A 17139-nucleotide genomic window follows, 5' to 3' on the forward strand; every position below is an offset into this window, starting at 1 on the left:
ATTACTGCACAGACAGAAAAACAAGATCTGAATAATAGTCAATATTTAGATAATGGTAATGATATGTGCAAGATAGCTAAACTTAAGAAAAAAATACTACGGATTTTAAAAATACTAAATACTTAAAGAATAAGGAATGGTGGTCATTAACATCTGGTGTAACTATGGCATAGGCAGGTGACAAAAGTAATGGGCTAGCAATGTGAACATGTATGGATGGCAGTAGTATAGTGTAGACAAGGTATGAAAGGGCTGTGCACTGATAGAGCTGTAATTTGTACTCAGGCGATTCATGTGAAAAGGTTTCTGACATGGTTATGGTCACATGACATGAAATAAGTCTTTGAATGCAGAATGGTAGTTGGAGCTAGATGCATGGGATATTCCATTTCAGAAATCATTAGAGAGTTTAATATTCTGAGGTCTACAGTGTCAAGAGTGTGCTGCGAATACCAAATCTGACGCATTACAACAGACAATGCAATGCAGCACCTGAGAGTCTTCATGTAACGACAGAGAGCAGTGACATTTGTGTAGAGTTGACAGAATGCTATCAGACAAGAAACAATGCTTGAAATTAATGTGGAACATACGAAAAATGGATCCATTAGGACAGTGCAGCAATATTTAGCATTAGTGGGGCCATGGCAGTAGGTGACAGACATGAGTGCCTTTGCTAGTAGCACAACAGTGCCTGCAGTGCCTCTTCTGGGGTCTTAACCATATTGGTTGGACCCTACATGACTGGAAGACTGTGGTCTGGTCAGGTGGGTCTCAATTTCAGTTGGTAAGAGCTGATGATAGTGTTCGACTGTGGCGCAGGCCCCACAAAGCCATGGGCCAAGCTCTCAAAAAGGAACTGTGCAAGTATGGTGGTGGCTCCATAATGGTGTAGACTGTGTTTACATGGAATGGATAGGGTCCTTTGGTCCAATTGAACTGATCACTGAATGGAAATTGTTATGTTCAGCTACCTGGAGACCATTTGCAGCCATTCATGGACTTCATGTTCCCAAACAAGGACGGAATTTTTGTGGATGACAATGTGCCACGTCATGGGGCCAAAATTGTTCATGATTGATTTGAAGAACATTCTGTACAATTTGATCTGGCCACCCAGATCACCCAACATGAACCCCACTGAACATTTATGGGACATAACTGAGAGGTCAGTTCAAGCACCGGCAACACTTTTGCAATTATGGACGGCTATAGAGGCAGCAGGGCTTAATATTTCTGCAAGAGACTTCCAATGACTTGTTGAGCCCACACCATGTAGTGTTGCTGCACTATGACAAGTAGGAGGAGGTCCAACATGATATTAAGAGGTATCTGATGACTTTTGTCACCACAGTACATGTACACATAGTACAAGTATTACAAAGAATTATTTATAGAAGAATTCCCACTGAAATAATTTCATGAAGTACCAATGACTCTTAAATGAAATTATCACTCAAGAAATTATATCTAAAATGAAGAACAGTAAGGCCCCAGGCCTAGTCAAATACCTGCCTGATTGTGGGAACTACTCAGAGTAGACTATGGCACCTGCCTCACAGAACTCATCAGTAACACCTTGAAATGCAGTGTAAACTCCAGATTTATGGATGGAAAGTACACTAGTACTTTGTATAACAAGTGGATTGACACGGTTACAGATATTACAGAGGAGTTTCTGTTCTGTAGTGTCAAAATCTGGGAGAGAACTGTAAACGACCACTTTCAAATTATTAACACTGACTAGAAACCAATGTGCTTCACATAAAGTAAAGGCACTAGAGATCCAACACACTGAAAGAAAATTAACTGAAAATTCACATAAATACAGGGTGTTACAAAAAGGTACGGCCAAACTTTCAGAAAACATTCCTCACACACAAAGAAAGAAAATATGTTATGTGGACATGTGTCTGGAAACGCTTACTTTCCATGTTAGAACTCATTTTATTACTTCTCTTCAAATCACATTAACCATGGAATGGAAACACACAGCAACAGAATGTACCAGCATGACTTCAAACACTTTGTTACAGGAAATGTTCAAAATGTCCTCCGTTAGCGAGGATACATGCATCCACCCTCCGTCGCATGGAATCCCTGATGCACTGATGCAGCCCTGGAGAATGGTGTATCGTATCAGCCATCCACAATACAAGCACGAAGAGTCTCTACATTTGGTACCGGGATTGCGTAGACAAGAGCTTTCAAACGCCCCCATAAATGAAAGTCAAGAGGGTTGAGGTCAGGAGAGCATGGAGGCCATGGAATTGGTCCGCCTCTACCAATCCATCGGTCACCGAATGTGTTGTTGAGAAGCGTATGAACACTTCGACTAAAATGTGCAGGAGCTCCATTGTGCATGAACCACATGTTGTGTTGTACTTGTAAAGGCACATGTTCTAGCAGCACAGGTAGAGTATCCCGTATGAAATCATGATAACGTGCTCCGTTGAGCATAGGTGGAAGAATGTGGGGCCCAATCAAGACTTCACCAACAATGCCTGCCCAAATGTTCACAGAAAATCTGTGTTGATGACGTGATTGCACAATTGTGTGCGGATTCTCGTCAGCCCACACACGTTGATTGTGAAAATTTACAATGTTCGTGATGAACACTAATCTGTTAATGCTATGTACTGATGTGCTTGATGCTAGTACTGTAGAGCAATGAGTCACGTGTCAACACAAGCACCGAGGTCAACATTACCTTCCTTCAATTGGGCCAACTGGCGGTGAATCGAGGAAGTACAGTACATACTGACAAAACTAAAATGAGCTCTAACATGGAAATTAAGCGTTTCTGGACACATGTCCACATAACATCTTTTCTTTATTTGTGTGTGAGGAATGTTTCCTGAAAGTTTGGCCGTACCTTTTTGTAACACCCTGTATATTATTTCAGTGAGAGAGAGAGAGAGAGAGAGAGAGAGAGAGAGAGAGAGAGAGAGAGAGAGAGAGAGCATAGGGGGTGGAGGGGGGAGAGGGAGCATGAGTTGTGCATCCATGCTTTAGCTTGGAAGATGTATTTTGTCAGGAGTCTTAGCAATTTACTGTCCTTTCTTTGGTTCCTATCTCCTGCTCAAATTTCTTCTATTTGGTGAATCATGATGTATCCTAATAATTTGATTTCTTTATGATTGTATGCAGCACAATGTAAACAGTGTGTCACTGTGCTTCAGACACATTCACATGAAGATCTCTCACCACTATGTAAACTTACACTAACTTGTATGCAGTGGCTATGTGATGTTTACAAAACAATAGTATTTACACACTTCATTATATTGGTAAATCAGGTAAGCTATGTGACGGTTTTATGACAAGAAATAAGTTTACGAACTGTATATATTTGTTTGACCAACAGGAAGAATTGCTGTTACAGAAAGGGGTAAAGTATAATATTAGTAAAAGATTGGTAGGTAAGCTATTAAAAATACTTTACCTCCCATAGAATTTGCAATGGACACAATCAAGATTTCGAAAGTTGATCAGAATAAAATTGCTATTGCAGCTGATAAAGTGATTGGTAGGGAGTCCAATATGACTAATGGTTGCATAAAAAATGATGTAAAGGTAGTAGAACGCATTAACAAGAAGTTAGCTGAAAACAGTGCTATTAACGTTAAAGCAGATAAGGGTAATTCAATGAGTGTGGTTACTAACTGTGAATATATTGAAAAATCCTTTAAGTTCTTTCAGGAGAATGGTATTAAAAGTGTTAATAGGGGCCATACTAATGAGACTAAAAATAAACTAACTAATAAGCTTAAGTCATGTAATGGAACTCTCTCTCCATGGGAGTTGCAATATATTAAAGTAATGAACTCGCTAGTTCCCAAATTGAGGGCGCAGATTAAGGCCCATAAGGAACTGAAACTGGTAAGCCCAATTGTTGATGGTAGTGCAGGCCTCGTATGTAAAGTAGCTAAAAAGTGTCTATGCTTTCTTAATATGTATTATAAATTCAACTGGAAGTTTTCAATTAAAAAAACAGTGTTGAGTTGACAAGTTTAATTAAAGATGTACCTATAACTGATGATATGACTTTCATTTCACTTGACATTGTGAACTTATATACTAATGTACCTGTGGATCAAACTGTTGATATTATCACCAACAGTCTTAGAAGACTGTGCACTTTTTTTTAAGCTGAAATCACTGAATTCATTCATTTGCTTTCTCTCTCTGTTTAAGATACATTTTTTTATGTTTAATGATAAAATATATGTTCAAAAACATGGCCTAAATATGGGCAGTACCATATCTGGATTTTTAGCAGACATTTTTATTAATTACCCTGAAGACAGATTCTTTCATAAATATCTCGATTTGGCTAGTAAAATTATTTATTACTACATATACATAGATCACAAACTCTTGTTAATTAAAGGAAACAGAACCAACATTGATGAGATTTCACCTAAATTTAACAGTCTGCAAGAGAATATTATTTTTACAGTTGAAGTGGGTACCAGAGGAGCGGGGTGGGGTGGAGGGTGTTCCATTAACTTCCTTCACCTAGTCATAAGAAATTAAAATGTGAAAATAGTAATCATGATGGAATTTTTAGCAAGAATACATGCATAGATGTTACTCTGGATTACAACTTCAACCATCTCAAATAACATAAGAAAGCCTTTTTCAGTTTTACCATTAACACGATGTTTAACCTCCAAGTATCAGAAACTGACCACAAAACTGAGCTTCAAACCATGCAATTTATAGCTAAAATGAATAATTATGCTAATGACTATGTAATGAACATTTACAATAAAATAGCTAAGACTTATGAGTAGGGAAGAATGACCCTAACAATTAATGAGGGACAGTGTAAAAAAATTTTTATACAACCATACTACAGTATTATGAGTACCAGGATAGCTACAATTTTCAAAAAAATTAATGTTGCTGTCTCACTTTTTACTGAAAATAGACTGGGCCATTTACAAACCAATAATACACATAAATTTAATTTTCTTCATGAATGAGGTTATACAGGCTGTACATAAAGTCTGGGAATACTTTCAATTATTTATTGCACAAGAACCAAACATTGCACGTATATCTTACATACGTCACTTTGAAGAGAAACCCTGAAAGTTTTTTTTTCTTCCCATGTATACCGCCACAACGTAGTTTGGTAATTTGCCAATAGTCAGCGTTAGTCGCAAACATGGCGAGTTCAGACGCGGAGCGAGCTTTCTGTGTGTCAGAGTTCGACAAAAACAAGTGTGCTACAGTTGTTCAATGGATGTTCAGAACCAAGTACAGTAAGAAGCCACCAACAAGCAAGGCCATTTACCACTAATACAACAAATCTGTTACGATGGGTTGCTTGTACTCAGCAAAGAGAAGCGGACGTCCCAGTGTGAGTGAAGTGAATGTGGAGCACATACGAGAGACATTTTGTGTATATTTTACCTAAAAAACTATCCTTCACTGCATGACAAAAAGCTTTCCACCTTGTCCATGCATTTACTGGTGTTGAGTTACGGCTTTTCCATTTACTAATTTAATAAAAATAAAAAATATGTTACACAGGCATGCATATTGGTGCATCATGCATCCCATGAACTCGAAATGGCTTCAATGAAAGTGTGGAAAGTCCTGCACAGAAGCTGCCTTTGAAACCATTCAAATTGGAGCTAGTGCAGAAGCTCAATGATGATGACAAAGACAAGCATTTTGAGTTTTGTTCGCAATTGCAACAACTGAATGAGGATGGGGATGGCATTGTTGATCGCTTAATTTTTAGCGACGAAGCCACATTTCACACTTATGGGAAAGTTAACAGGCACAATTGTCGAATTTGGGATACAAAGCATCCACACGAATGCATTGAATTTGAGTGTGATTCCCCAAAGGTAAATGTTTTTTGTGCCTTGTCATGCCGAAAACTGTACGGGCCATTCTTCTTCGCTGAGAGCCCTGTCACTGGACATTCCTACTTAGACATGTTGCAGCAAAGGCTAATGCCTCAAATGCAATTGGACTCTCCATTCATCTTTCAGCAGGATAGGGCTCCACCTCATTTTCATTGTGAAGTTCGTTGGTACCTGAATATGGAGCTGCAGCATCGATGGATCAGCCATGCTACAGAAGGGGACAGATGTTTTCTGAAATGGCCTCCCCGATCACCAGATATCATTCCGTGTGACTTTTTTCTGTGTGGACACGTTAAAGATCTGGTGTATGTACCACCTCTAGCATGTGATGTACCAGAGCTCCAGGAGAGAATACAGGAAGTGACTGCCATAGTCAACAAAGCCATGCTGGGATGGGTCTGCTACACTGAGGAGAAAAGGGCAGATAGTTCAATCTCCTTGAGAAGATTGGAGATATTCTGTAATCAAAAATCATTTGGTTACACCTTGCTTAATGAGCAGACAGCAACGAGGAGCACCCATTTTTAGGGGTACTTTAAATGCGATCCAATTATTTTGAAAGTATGGGACAATCCACCAGTCCATTGGTGTCACACGATTACTCACGATCTGACTACACATGATATAATTGATGTGTTAAGCTTCTCCTCCAATAATTTTCATTTTCATCTTGTTTTACATGTTCAATAACATCAAACTATGTGATTATTTGTCCCACTGAGGGTTTGTTATGTACAATTACGGACATTTAAGGTATTTTTCTATGAAGTGTACCACAGTCGCTCACTATATTTGTTTCACTTAGAAGTAATAATTTACAGGTGAAGCAAAAATTAATATTAATATAAAATGATGGTGTGAAAACTGTTATTACTTGTTGGATTTCTTCAATTATTAAATGAATTACAGTCATATAAACTTCGTTAATAAACGTTGGAGGTTTTGTGAATGTCAAGTCAGAGGGTGTCATTTCTCCTATTGATGTATCTTTTATATTATTTATATTCTTGATTTCTCACATTAAAAAATGGCATTTTTAATTTTAACTAGTGTTTTACTGTTCTTTTGTATAATGCCTTGGCCCCCATTTAAATAAAATATACTCTGTGTAATAGGTTATTTGAATAAAGAGGTTCTGTGATGCCTATGTCATGCACCGAACTTTGCTGCTTGTAATTGTAAGTTGCATGCTCAGTTCAAAATTTGTTTGTTAGCTGCTATGTTCTTCTATATTGACGCCATGTTGAAGTTGTAATTGGTGCTTTTATTACATGAGTCTTCAAGACTCTAATATTTGGAATGTACTATGTGTCATAAATGTAATGTACTCAATGTGACTTATGCCTATGTTATGAATATGGTCTTAATGTCTGATTTTATGTCTTATACTCTTCTTAGCATTGAAGTAGTCACATGATGAATGAAATCAACTTGCTGTAACAAATGATTTAAGACCTCTTATGACTGATGCTTACAATTTTCTTGTTTACAATACTAATATTTAATTAGCTTCCATAACTGGTTTTGTAGTAGGCGCCAATCATCAGATTGCTATGAGTAATTTTTTCACCATCTTAACTGCCTGTGTTAAAGTGTGCAAAATTACAGTCACCTGTAGATTAATACATTTTTTCAGTTCCAGCCACAGCAGCAATCCAAATAAACAACAACAGTGTCTCACATTGTTTATTACACTCATCTCAATGAAATTCCAACACATGATGAAAAAGGAAAGATTTACATTCAAATACACGATATAGTATTGCACTAATCTCAATTAAGATGTATTTAATATGTCGGAAGAAAGGTTACATTATCTTACACGAATAATTAACTTGAGAAATATTTGTGCTAGGGGAGTGACATACTTATGGAATACTCACCAAATGCAAATATGAAAAAAAAAAAAGAATACCAACAATATTTGGACCATTTTGAAAGAACCCAGAATATTTTGTATGCCAATGTTTTACCCTGGTTGATAGCCAGCAGTCCTACACAAAACAGGCAAAGTCAGTTTCATCTGCCATGAATGTTAGCTAGTGTTTTATGCAATGCAAAATGAATTCTTCTTATTGATTACTTCTGAAAAGATAAAAGAGTAACTGATGATCAACTAGACGGAAAAATTGAGAATAGGTGTGGATTGAAGTAGAGAAAAGACCTTTCCTCAGTACGATGCACTTTCGTCAGTGGGAAAACTAAGCAATCTGAAATACAAGTTGCTGCAACATCCACCTTGTGCACTGTAATTAGCACCCTCTGACTTATACCCACATCTAAAAAAATGTTGTTGGAATAAGTTTTCAGTCCAATAATAATATTATGGCAGTCATACACGGATAATTTTCATACCTACCAGAATAACACATTGTGGATGGAATCTGCAAAATGGAAAATTGTTAGACAACTCGCACTGACCTAAATGTGGCCTGTGTCAAAACTGTGTATATTTTACCTAAAAAACTATCCTTCACTGCATGACAAAAAGCTTTTCACCTTGTCCATGCATTTACTGGTGTTGAGTTACGGCTTTTCCATTTACTAATTTAATAAAAATAAAAAATATGTTACACAGGCATGTTTACCGAGAAGAAGGAAGGATCTCATCAATAACACAGTTAAAGATGGAGCACAGGCTTAAATTGTGCAAGGGTGATGAAGGAAATTAGCTAAGCGCTTTCGCAGGAATTGTCTTGACATTCACCTAAAGTCATTTAAGGGAGTCACAGAATAGCTAAATCTGGCTCACTGGATGGGGATTGGAACTGCTGTTCTCAAATACAGCGTCTTATCACTGCACCACCCAGCTCAATATTTCAGTGGGAAAGGATAAGCAGAAAATTAGATACACTATAAAAAGTACTTACCCTTCAGGTAATTCAGTGAGTCTGTTTCCTGACAAATCAACGACTGTTACAGATGCAAAAGCAGCTTCATCAAATACATATGGGGGAACATCTGTAAGATTTTTCTTTGCCAGATTCAGACAACGAGTTACTCTCAAGTTAAACCTGAAAGCAAGTAAAAGCAGATGTCTGTTGGTAGCAACACCATATAAAACAGATAAAGTAATTCAAGAAAAACTAGGGTATAGGTAAAATAGTCATGGTTACTGAGACCATATATCATTTTAAGGCTGGTAATGAAATTCAAAACAAATGACATGATTGGCAAGGATGGGAAAGGAAATGGACTATGTACTTTTCAAAGAAATCATCCTGGCATTTACCTTCATCAGTTTTGGATATTTGAATGTCATTCTCCCAAATACAAGTTTTAAGATGTATGTAACATTCCCAACAGTTTATAAATTGCATAGCAAAAAGTAATTTATTTTAATAACAGTATAACTTATGCAATAATGGCCATTTGAAAGTAAGTGACACATGGTGTCGAAGATATTCTTGCAGCTGTTGTGTGTACACGTTGTTCCTTCAGTCTAATTATCATAACTATCTGAATGTTTCGTGATCAATGAAGATTATATAAAAGTAGTATGTCCAACATTTAGACAACATAAATATGGTACACAAATCACCAATTTATTTTCACAATAAACAATTAATATGAATTATTTTATCAATTTAACCCTATCATATTGTCCTCAGATTCATCCTGATCTCCTTACATTTTTACTGATTCCTAGCCCAGTATTGATCTCACGGAGTGTAGTATGCTAACCGCTGCACCCCTCAGTGTGCTGAACACTGCATGCCTACACTAAATAAATAAAAAATAAAATAACTGTTTCTGCTAATTTCATAAATGTTCTGACCTGTGCAAGACTGTAGTGTGGTCCACTATACCACATGCTTTTTCTTAATCGAGAAAGATATCTACTGTCCTCAACTTATCGTTTAGTCAGGTGTCTCATACAGAAAAAAAATAATTTGAATTGGCGACAATTCTATCCTGAAGACAAACTGTGGGTATCACTACAATTCCACCTATCAAGATGTGTTGGTACTCTTTTTATAGACGACCTCCTTAAATCATTTGCAAATCCTGTTAGTAACGAAATCAGACTGTAATTGTCAGCCGGCCTGTGTGGCCGTGCGGTTCTAGGCGCTACAGTCTGGAACCGCGTGACCGCTACGGTCGCAGGTTCAAATCCTACCTCGGGCATGGATGTGTGTGATGTCCTTAGGTTAGTTCGGTTTAAGTAGTTCTAAGTTCTAGGGGACTGATGACCGCAGATGTTAAGTCCCATAGTGCTCAGAGCCTTTTTTTTTTTTTTTTTGTAATTGTCAATATTATCCATTTATTCATTTTTATACAATGGATTAATAAAGAGTATCTTCATCTGTCTGGAAACTGACTGAGAAAAAAGAGAGTCCACAAATAGAGGACCGCACTAATGTGTCACACCATTATCTTTTTTGTTTTCCCAGGAAATATATGTATTATACCAAATAAGCACCTCATTATCAGTTCAAAATGAAGATTGAGAAATTTATTATGGATATTTAAAAAAACTATCAGAGCTCAATTCATATCTAATAAAATGCTGAATGACATTCCACAGAACAAGGCTGACTTTTTGTATATTCCTAGGACAGACTGAGTGTATGTTACAGAAATCCAATATGATAACTATCTACAAAATGACAAAACAAACTAGTGGGTGCCTGAGACTGACTACGGACAAAAAACATCTGCTCATAACACTGGAAATATATTTCATATCATGAGTCTGCAGAAGAGTTTGAAACATAAAATAATCTATAAATAGCAGGATTCTGTTACACACACTGTAATGAATGCAGGCAGCAACATCTAAACAATTCTGCCATACCAAAGTAAATGTTACGTAGAGGTGATTATGTCATCAATTTCAGTACCTTAAAAATTTTGCCTAACATTGACAATTACCACATGTGTTTAATATTAATAAATAAGTGAAAAACTTTAACATACTGAGAGAAAGCCTAAAATGGATGGTATATGGATGCTGCTATGACATCAAATCTGTATTGCACAAAATAAATTATGTGCACAAAAAATAATCTGTGCACTTTGCTTAAAGCAATTCCTTTGACAACAAATGTTCATCATGTTAAACAAATTCCTAGAAGTGACAATGCATAGGTGTAGGTAATACAATAGTCAAATAGTTCAGTCATTACTCATGTAATGGACTGACTAAACGTTCAGCTCCATAATGTTAGTGACACTGTAGCTGGTGTAAAAGAGAGATAAGTTATAAATTGGTCACACAATCCATATTTAATGGCATCTGAAGTCTGTAGGATCAACATCACATTTCATTATGACAGAATAATTTATATATTGATATAAGGCCAGCAAAATTTTCAGACTTACAGCATCACAGAAATAATGGAAAACCTTGGTTGGTTGGCACTCAAACAAGTATGGTAATTATCTTATGAGGTCATACTAATTAATGCTGATGATGTGATTATGGAAAACAATTGCAAGAATATCCTGCATATCACTTTTGTAGCAATCATGAAATAAAGGTTAGGGAAACTACACATTGTACACAGCATATATGCAATCATTTCTCTGATGCTTCATCTGTGAACAAAATGGGAACCTCAATCAAAAGTTATGCTACATATTTTAAGATTACTATCAGGATACAGATACAAAATGTACAATAAAAAAATCACAATAAAAATAGAAGCAAAAAGGAAATAATGCAGTGTAACTTCCCATTTCATATGCTTGAGAAGTTTATAAACAGCACTTGATTGAGAGCTAATCAGATAGTCAAATGAAATGCATCAAAGACAGTTATGCTGAACAATATAAATGCTATGATAACAAGAAACAAATTAGCAAACAGCACATAAAAAGATTAAACTATTGTGCCAATTCCCCCCCCTCCCCCCCCCCCCCAAAAAAAACATATACAAACACTTTAAGACAAACAAATTTATATGATAACACACAAGCTTCAAACAACTAGAGTACAAACAATTGATGAAGTGCAGTTAACTAAATAAAGATGTTAATTCACATATTTTGATCTCAACAGTTGTTTAGTTGTGACTTTGACAGAGAGAGAGACACAACACATAACATTCGAAACAGGCATTTTCTATAAAGGTCTTGCTTATCCACAATTTTCGTGCCCTATAGTCCTTCAGATTACAAACTAAGAGCAACACTGTGAAAATTGAAGAATCTAAGCTATAAAAATTTTTGGTGACATTAAAATCTCAAACATGTTCTTCCAAGTGTTACATCCATTTCATTTCATGAAACTGTAATTACCTGTTGGGAAACTCCACTTCTTCATCCTCCTCAGCCCTGCCTTCAGGATGATTTGCCTCATCTAACTTCTTACGCAACCACTGCAGTAAGTAAGGTGTTCCACATAATACAACATCCCTACGTACTTCTGACAAAGGGTTACCATCGACATGCAAGCTGCTCAAATGTGGTAGCAGGGCCAGTGTAGCAGGCAAACTGTAACAAGAAAAATATTAATTTGTATAAAAACAGTACCCATATAAAGAAGGTGAGTCAGTAAATAATAGTATTATAGCTTAAATTTTTAATAAATTTTAATAATGTGTGTAGAATCTGACACTATGAATATTAATGTGTTGATGAAGAGTGGTACCAGCAAGTGTATACTCGTGGATGACTCAAGACATTGCTTCAGACAGCCGCCACTAGGTGTGTTCTGCTTGGCGTAAGTAAAACTAAGTTTACAATCACTTGCACAGGCACTGACACAGAGCCCAACGGAAGAAACAGGCAGTACTGTGGTTGATGAGGAAGATGATGATTAGGATGATGATGAAGATGATGAAGATGATGATGATGATGATGAAGTTCAAAAAGTGAATGCTTCACCAGAAGTGAAGTTCAGAGCATAACAAAAGGCATTGTAAGCATATGTAAACAGTCCTGGGAATGATCCATACCAAAAGACATCAACAAAGACAAGGTCAAAAAATCTACTACCAACAGCACATATAGAAGGCTTCATAAGGAAAGGAAGGAAGATTAGGATTTGATTCCTCATTGACACTGAGGTCATTAAGAGACAGAGAACAAGCTCAGAATGAGTCAAGAATGGAAAAGGAAATCAGTCATGCCCTTCCAAAGGAATATCTCAGAATTTGCCTGGAGCAATTGGGGGAAATCACGGAGAACCTAAATCTGGATGGTTGGATGTGGATTTGAACCACCATCCTCCAAAATGTGAGTCCAGTGTGCTAACCACTACACCAACCAACTCAGTAAACGGCTTCAGAGAACACTAGAAGCTGTCAGGCAAGTGGAGGGCCCTACATTCTACTAGCAGTCTTGTATCAGTGGACAGGCCCAAGTGGTATACCAATAGCAGCAACATCTCTGCTTGAGCGAGTTATAACCAAAACACTAAGCATGAATATCTCTGACTTGACTTCCAAATCAGTACTCATGCTGAATGTGGAATCAAAACCACTGTCTGATACTAAACCCTCTTCCCCCTATAATCTGCAAGCAGGATCATATAGGAAGGGGGGAGACTGGTTGTGGAACCCCGCCAAAGGCTTCCATCATACTACTTCACCTCAATCGGCTGGGCTGGATGTCAGTGCCATCTGAGGGATTGTTAGGTGATAGACAATTCCAGTGGAGCAACTACGTCCTGCCTGGAGGAGAGTGGGTGCCGGCTGCAGTCCAGATGGGGACAGTAATTCTGCCTTTACAGGCACTGCAATCTGTGGATGCTCAACCTCTGCCGACTGCTTGGGGAGTGGATCGCTGGCATTGGTGGGAACTGGAAGTGGCTTATGGGGTGGAAGCAATTCCACCTCCATTGGATCCAATCGCTGGTCGTTGTTGACCCCCATGTTGGTGCCTAAACTGAGACAGAGGTTGTAGCTGTGACAGGCAGGCTTGTCCCAGGTGTATTTGCCTGAATCATGCCCAGTCAGCTGCAGTGGAGAGAGGTGGGGATGGGGGGAGGGGATATATTACAGTGTGGGCAGAGCTGATTTTGATGTTTGACTATATGCTCCTGGCTAGCTGAAACCTCAAACATTTGTTGCTCCCTATTGCCGATGATGGTGCTTTGGCTTGGCCCAAGGTTCCAACTGAAAATGCATGGCCATATATGGAGGTCACAAAGTAATAAGGCTGTGTGCACGGGTGGTGGGCTCGGTGAGTTGGGTGCACCAGGTAGAATAGGGGGCGAGTCCTGTGCCTGTGTGGAATTTTGGCTGGACTGTGTACATTCACAGAGGGGGGGGGGGGGGGGAGTCCAGTATGTTACGAGGGAGTTGGTGAATGCTTGCCCAGTCAGCTGTCATCATCATCATCATCATCATCATCATCTCCTCGTACATCAGCATTTTGAAGGTCCTAACCATCTGCTCAGCTTCAGAAGTGGATGCTGGATGGAATGAGGTGGTGAAATGCATATGCTGTGAATTGAGAGATATTGTCAGAAACCAGGATGGAAGGTGCCCCTTCTATTGCAAATGTGATGGTGAGGGCACGGTTGGTAGCTGTTGTGGTGGTCAAATCCCTCCGTGTCACACATGGAATCTTAGAGAGGGCATTGACAAATAGCAACCACACTGATCCTCAGAATGGTCTGGCAAAATCAATATGACTCTTTTCCAGGGGTGGTCAGGGCAGTGCTGATTGATTATGGGCACAAATGTGGCAGCTCTGGCTCTTACCTTCTATGGTGGCATCAACACTGGGCCAGTACACATGATGTCGCATTACTGCTTTCACTCTGCACATTCTCCAACGTGCAGCTGAAGAGGCTTCAGCATGCAAGAGTGTAACTACCATCCGGCATCCAAATTCCCCCAGAGCTATCTATCACTGGTTGCAATAATTCAGCATTATAACGAAAATCGTGTGTGCCATCCCAGGTCTGCATCTTAGGCAAGTGCGTTGGCCAACCCCTCCATACAGCAGACAACACCCTGGGAAGTAGCCTGTTTTTGTTGCTAGTTCATGTGCCATAACTGGAAATTCATTGAAGGTGTGTTACGAGTGGTGCCAAAAGTAAGAAACAGCCCTTTATGCTTATCAATCTCCGCATCTAGGCCATACATTAAGTAGGAAAGTGCACCAGCATTCGAATGCTGCGTCGGGGGCGTACAATGGATCTCACAATTATCGATACCGAGGAACAATGACCATTGCTGCAGCCACTCCACCATTTTATTGGGAAGTTTAGAGTGTGGACTAAATAGCAAAAAAGGGGGGCTTGAGACTGTCGATCACGTGAAATTTATTACCACTGCAATATATGTGAAACTTCTTAGTGGCATATACAATAGCCAATGCCTCTTTCTCTATTGGCAAATACATTTAATGTTCTTGATTAAAATGTAATGGGCTGTTCTGTGCAATCAATGTATTTATGGGACAGTATGACGGCAATGCTGCAAGCTGAGGCATCAGTCACTAGCATTAAGAGTTTACCCATATTGGATGTTGCTAAACAAGAGGCCAACCGAAGGCACATTATAAGATGCAAGAAAGCTTTTTGGCATAGTTCTGATCACACAAATGTAACTCCTTTTTTACAGAACTGTTCACGCAATTTATTACTCAAGCAGGAAATCAGGGCAGCAAGGTAAAAATTCATCATAATCATTATCATCATCATTATCACTACCACTTCCAATACCACTACCAATACCACTACCACTACCATTACCACCACCACCCACCAAAAGCATTATGTCTTTTTTTGTTTTGTCTGCCATGATACCCATCGCTTTCCTGGGCATTGATCCGAGACTGTTTTGGATACTAGTAGTAACTGCGGAAATTCACCTGGCTGCCTTACAAGTGCTGCACAAACACAGTTGGCTAGGGGGGCTGATATTTTGTTGCCTTCTGACCTGCCTGATTTTCTTTTACGGGTTTACTCCCCTACGGAGGACGCCTTCCCTACACCTAAGAGTCCATCACACCCTTTACAGGGAAAACATTTCGTATTATACACTACTGGCCATTAAATTTGCTACACCACAAAGATGATGTGCTACAGGCACGAAATTTAACTGACAGGAACAAGATGCTGTGATATGCAAATGATCAGCTTTTCAGAGCATTCACACAAGGTTGGCGCCGGTGGCGACACCTACAACGTGCTGACATGAGGAAAGTTTCCAACCAATTTCTCATACATAAACAGCAGTTGACTGGCGTTGCCTGGTGAAACATTGTTGTGATGCCTCGTGTAAGGAGGAGAAATGGGTACCATCACATTTCCGACTTTGATAAAGGTCAGGTTGTAGCCTATCGCGATTGCGGTTTATCGTATCGTGACATTGCTGCTCACGTTGGTCGAGATCCAATGACTGTTATCAGAATATGGAATCGGTGGGTTCAGGAGGGTCATATGGAACGCCGTGCTTGATCCCAACGGCGTCCTATCACTAGCAGTCGAGATGACAGACATCTTATCCGCATGGCTGTAACGGATTGTGCAGCGACGTCTTGATCCCTGAGTCAACAGATGGGGACGTTTTCAAGACAACAACCATCTGCACAAACAGTTTGACGACATTTGCAGCAGCATGGACTATCAGGTCGGAGACCATGGCTGAGGTTACCCTTGATGCTGCATCACAGACAGGAGCGCCTGCAGTGGTGTACTCGATGACGAACCTGGGTGCACGAATGCAAAACGACATTTTTTTTGGATGAATCCAGGATCTGTTTACAGCATCATGATGGTCATATCCGTGTTTGGCGACATCATGGTGAATGCACATTGGAAGCATGTATTCGTCATCGCCATACTGGCGTATAACCCGGCGAGATGGTATGGGGTGCCATTGGTTACACGTGTTGGTCACCTCTTGCTCGCATTGACGGCACTTTGAACAGTGGACGTTATGTTTCAGATGTGTTACGACCCGTGGCTCTACCCTTCATTCAATCACTGCGAAACCCTACATTTCAGCAGGATAATGCACGACCGCATGTTGTAGGTCCTGTGCGCGCATTTCTGGATACAGATAATATTTGCCTGCTGCCCTGGCCAGCACATCCTCCAGATCTCTCACCAATTGAAAACGTCTGGTCAATGGTGGCCGAGCAACTGGCTCGTCACAATACGCCAGTCACTACTCTTGATGAACTGTGGTATCGTGTTGAAGTTGCATGGGCACCTGTACCTGTACACTCCATCCAAGCTCTGTTTGACTCAATGCCCAGGCGTATCAAGGCCGTTATTACGGCTAGAGGTGGTTGTTCTGCATACAGATTTCTCAGGATCTATGCACCAAATTGTGTGAAAATGTAA

General features: G+C 39.2%; 1 protein-coding gene across 1 annotated transcript in view; it reads right to left on the reverse strand.

The window, feature by feature from the left end:
• LOC124556850 (leucine-rich repeat-containing protein 40-like) overlaps positions 1–17139 on the reverse strand; it is a 210815-nt gene that overhangs the window by 40733 nt on the left and 152943 nt on the right. Inside the window, exons 7-8 of the mRNA XM_047130869.1 lie at positions 12132–12326; positions 8759–8902 (exon numbers count right to left, since the gene is read on the reverse strand). Of these exons, the coding sequence (XP_046986825.1) occupies positions 8759–8902; positions 12132–12326 (339 nt within the window). The remainder of the gene's footprint in view (positions 1–8758; positions 8903–12131; positions 12327–17139) is intronic.

The sequence above is a fragment of the Schistocerca americana genome, chromosome X (assembly GCF_021461395.2).
Source record: "Schistocerca americana isolate TAMUIC-IGC-003095 chromosome X, iqSchAmer2.1, whole genome shotgun sequence".
Lineage (NCBI taxonomy): Eukaryota > Metazoa > Arthropoda > Insecta > Orthoptera > Acrididae > Schistocerca > Schistocerca americana.